Here is a 5,004-nt window from a genome sequence, read left to right as displayed (position 1 = left end):
TTTGCACTGTGCGCTGATTCAGCGCATTTAAAGCCTTTTATAGTCGCCGACAGGTCAAGATCGTAGCACACATAGTTTTGATTAGTTTAAATATAGAATTTAAGTAAGTAATTTTAGCGTCAACAATCCATTAAAGTGCTAAAAATAGCTGTGCAAGTGAGACAAGCGGTGAAAGCGACACCCAAGTAAACAAAAGCTTGAGCTATACACTGCAAGAAATCAAGTTCTCATTTGTTTATGCGAAGGCAACGATTAAACGTTAAAGCAGCTCAGTATTGTTGAATTAGCATTGAGGAATCAATCATCACTATCGATTTTAGACCTAGCAATAATAGAGCCATAGAGCTTTGCAAATTTCCTCTAACATTAAAGCCATTTGTTGTTGTATTCAATGAAATGCAACAAATTTAATAATACAAATTTAGAAGCTGGCAAACAATTGACTAGCAGGTATCTTTTGTTCCCCTTCAAAATTACGTATACGTCGAGTACAAATTCTACAAAAATAAATAAGCTGTTAAGCAATCTTGCAATATCTATAAAAACAAACGCACGACTAGCTATAAAAATATAATTTTTAAATATTACAGCTGTAAATTTTTGATTGTTAAACGACATCAACACGTAATCGTATTTTAGTACTTGGCTTCAGTTGTCAAATGTGGCAGACAGTGCAGACTTGAGCGTCGTAGTATATATCGTAATGCACAATCGTCGCTTAAGTGCACGTAAATTGAATAAGAATTTTCGACAAGTTTTAATACACAGCAACAAAGATGTGCAGGCAGCGTGGCAGACTTAAGAATAAATACACATAAACACAACAGAATGAAGGAATACAGATACAGATACATAGATGCACACACAGTTGCAGTTGCAGTTGCAGATACAAATACAAACGCAATGCCAAGTGTTGCCGCCGGGTACAGAATGTGAATGCGAATGATGCATGCAGCTCGATAGACACACAGACAGCTCAATGCAACAAAACATACTACAGATACAGATACAGATAGATATATATACTTATATATGTTGCCAGCATATTTGTTAGCGAGATTTGCGCAACTTAAACAGATTGTCAACAGGAATTGTTTGGTGACAACAGCCAAGCGTTTTGTTAAGCACAACAAGGACAATAACATTGAGCACAGGACACGCGCCAAATGTGTGGAAAGTTTACATTTGCCTGCGTTGTCCTTGCCAAAGTTAACTTAACGCTTGTTCTGCTGCACTTCAACTTATTAAACTGGTTACATTGAAATAAGCCATCAATTTATTGCAAATCATTTGTTTATTTAAATGCAAATTCATGCATAAAACGGAAGTTTATTTAATAACTTATAAATTGAATGCTGATATATAAAAATTGTAAACTCATTTTTGCAGTAAACATAAAAATTTATGCAAATGCTGTGTAAGCAAAACAAATTACAGATGCATTTGGAAATGGACAGCTGAAGTGAAGCGTTAAAAATGTTTATTTAAATAATAAGTTGCATAAGAGTGAGTTTATAAAATGAAAATTAACTATTTTATCAACACACACGACTGTCAGTTTAATACTGTGATAAAAATTGTTAGCATTAAACATTAACTTTTATTTGCATAATGCAATAAAGACTGCAACCATTATATTTAAATAAATTCAACCTGACTCAAACTCAGCATGCGCGCTCAAATCCTGAGTACAAATTTAACTCAACTCGGAGTGCACTCAGCTTAATTCTCTTCATGCTTAATTCTCTTCAACTGCATTGTGTAGCACTATTTTAGGAGCATTTGACACTCAACTGCATCTCTTAAGCACTTTGAGCTCTTTTTGGATCAGAAATTTAGTACAACTCAATTCTCTTTATGGCCACTGACTACTCAAATGCACTGAAGAGCACTTAAGCAATGAGTGCACCAGCAGAGTGCAGCTCGATTTTAAACTCGACAAAAATCTCAGTCTAGCTAGAGAGTTTTAGTGTAGTGTATTATAAATGAAATGAAATATTTTTTAGCGCATTACAAAATATTGATTTCTCCAAACATAGAACTTCTATTTTGAGCCAATGCATTATTGCATTTCGTAATTATATTCTGTTCATATATTTACGTTTGCAATAATGTTATGAAGTTCAATGAACTCGAGTATAGGTTTTTTTTTACATTTTGACTTTTTAGCATATGAATAAGAGTCTAGCTATATATTTAAAAATAAATTTAATTTTTTGATTCGATAGTTTATAGCATTGCTCAGCTCAAAGCTTTCACAAAGGCAAGCTTAAAATGTGAAATCAAAATTATCCAATCTGCTTTTATAATTAAAGTTAAAAGCATCCAAACTCCGTCTAAATTAGCAATAAATACTGGTATGTAAAAAAAAAATTTAAAATATTGTTAAAGCATTTGGTAAAGATCTTAACTTATGTATTGATGGCTATACTTACTGTTACCAGTCGATTTTAAAATTCGTCCACTTGCATTTATATTAATCCTTAGCTATATCATTACCCTTACAATTAAAATTCGCTTTAAACTCACATTACTTTTAGCTTTTATTTCGTTAAATACGTACATAAATTCCATTGAAATGTGTGTGTTGCGCATATTGAACAAAAAATCAACTACAAGCAATATAAATGATGCATAATGCATAAGTAAAAATATCTGTTACACAATATAATGGTATATTAACTATGCATGTCGATGATGCAGTAAGCGCAAAGGCAGAGCACACACTACTAAGTGCAGCAGAGCCTGCTCAGTTTTATATGTATGTATGTATGGAACATTGGCTGACATTTGCTATTGTGTACAATCAGCAGCCATCCAGTCCTCGAAGCCCAGCCAGCTTACACAACGTCACAGCGTATCGTTGAACAGACGCTTTTTCTTAAAATTGGGATTTATAGGACCCGGTAGCACATGGGGCTTGAGGGCACTCTTGCCGGGCAAACGATTGGCATCGTACGGCAATTGTGGCGACAATTTCAACTGGCGATAGTAGTCACTCTTCGGATAGGCGCTGTTTTGCTTGATCATGATTCGAACACGCTTAGCGCTGCCAGTCTGTGGTGTAGCGGCTGCTCTAAGACGCTCCACAGGCGTTTTGGGTGAGTTTTGTGCAGCAGGATTGAGCGAAAGTTTCTTATTCGCTTGTTTGAGCTGCACTTTGCGCGAGGGCACAAAATAATCCATTTCCCCTGGCTGCAGTGCCTCCTCCCAACCGTTGCTTGCCTTGCCCTCCTTGGCAGCGACTGCTGTCTCTTCATTCGGAGTTTCTGTTGTTGTTACTGTTTCTGCTGCTGATGCTGCTGCTGTTGTTGTTGACGTTAACGCTTCCTCATCCGCTGCTGCTTGCTTGAGCTTCTTTTGCTGTGGCTGGGTCTTGGACTGTGACTTGGCTGGCTTTTTGGCAGCTTTTGTCTTTTGCTTGGCTTTCGGCTCCGCTCCTCCATCCTGCTCTGGCTTGCCTTCCTCTTCCACTTTTTCGACCACCCACGCATTCTGTATGCTGGAACGTACTTTTTCATTACGCTTCACCTGCTCGCGCAGCTTTGGCGACAAAGCTCTGTTGATTATCTCCTCATAGTTATCCTCATTCACCTCCTCAAAATTTATAGATTTGAGCAATCGTTTGCGTTTAGCCTTTGTCAGTTTTTTGAGTTTACGTCCCGTGCCAAATGTATCCTCCTCCTGTTGCTCACCCTCAGCTACCTTTTGCTCCACCAACTCTGCCATTGTGGCACCTTCAGGCTTCGGCATATTTCGCACACCCAGTGGAAATTCACCGCCAGCATAGGTTTCAAAGATGTGTACCAGCTTTCTTAAGCCCTTGCGCTTTTTAGTGTTGTATTCCTGTGTGCGTAGCAAGGTCTGCAGCTCGTCCAGCACTGCATCCGCATTCAGTGGTAGTTCAGGCATAAGCACATCGACATTGCCTGCGCGTGGATCCAGCGACGTGGCCTCTGGCTGCTGCTCCTCATCTAGTTCATCCTCTTCCTCATCGAATCCAGAGTCTAGTTTCTCAACATCATCGATAGATGCTGTGGGAAAGCCCATTTCCTTCCATGCCTTGTACTTCTCGCTATACTCGCGTCCCAGCTCACTTTGGTAGAGCAACTGGTAGAGCACACGCGTGCGACACTGAGCTACCAGCTTGGCATCGCGCTGGGTACCCATGTAACGCACAAAGGGACGCAAAAATAGGTTCACCTGTGCAGCGGTAATTTCCTCATTGGCTGCCTTGGCCAGCTCCTCGAAGAAGATGTCCATATAGTGCATGGTCAGACCACGGGATTTGGGCTGCTCTGCCAAAACAGAAAGCAGCATGGTCGCATTGTACGACTCTATAAGCTCTGGCGGCCACTTTTGGGCCTTCAGCAGACGTAGCATATAGCGCAGCATGCGGCGCACCAACATTAAGAATTTATCCATGCGCCACTGATCAATGCCAAACCACTCTTGACACATTGTGCGCATAAAGGCGCTAAAATAGGCCAGACTGCAGGCAGTGTTGCCATCAAAACTGTCAATCATTTGAGCCAACTGTTCGGCCAAATCCTCCTGCACCAAGGGCTTGTCTGACATCCACACGTTGTAGTACAAACCCTTCCAAATGCGCATAAAGTCGTCCTCGGTAAATGGAAAGGAGCTGCGCGCACGAAGCTGAAACCATTTTCGCAGCTTGCGTAGTTGTCGATTGCGCTTCGTTAAGTCATTACAAGCCAATGCACGCACAATTTTCACCTCCTGTGCAATTACGAGCAGCTCCTTGGGCACTTTAGGCTGTGATGCGCCTTCATCGTCACTTTCATTCGCTTTATCAATAGCTGCCAGCTGTGCGCTGCGTTTAATTGGCGCTTTTCTAGTCACCATAACTTGTTAATTATGTGAAAACTTTTTGCAAATTCCAACGCTGTATGTATTGAATGCCCAAGAGTAGGCGGCACGTGTTGGTGCGGCGGTCCCGTACAAATCGATTACTTTTAGAGTTGCCGCATTGCGCGCAGAAAT

The 5,004-nt window shown here is 40.3% G+C and overlaps 1 protein-coding gene across 1 annotated transcript; it reads right to left on the bottom strand.

Moving 5' to 3' along the window:
- Positions 1-2,531: 2,531 nt before the first annotated feature.
- LOC108597064 (ribosomal RNA processing protein 1 homolog) lies at positions 2,532-4,933 on the bottom strand. Its single transcript, XM_017983392.2, has one exon. The coding sequence runs from the start codon at positions 4,864-4,866 to the stop codon at positions 2,851-2,853; it is 2,016 nt and encodes a 671-aa protein (XP_017838881.1). The 5' UTR covers positions 4,867-4,933; the 3' UTR covers positions 2,532-2,850.
- Positions 4,934-5,004: the final 71 nt, after the last annotated feature.

Source organism: Drosophila busckii, chromosome 2L, assembly GCF_011750605.1.
Source record: "Drosophila busckii strain San Diego stock center, stock number 13000-0081.31 chromosome 2L, ASM1175060v1, whole genome shotgun sequence".
In the NCBI taxonomy this organism is placed as follows: domain Eukaryota; kingdom Metazoa; phylum Arthropoda; class Insecta; order Diptera; family Drosophilidae; genus Drosophila; species Drosophila busckii.
Note: the sequence above shows the minus strand (reverse complement) of the source record. Positions and strands in the feature narration are given on the sequence as shown.

What these genes read in the sequence shown, in the direction of transcription:
- LOC108597064 (XM_017983392.2), bottom strand. Translation starts at nt 4,866, where the DNA reads ATGGTGACTAGAAAAGCGCCAATTAAACGCAGCGCACAGCTGGCAGCT.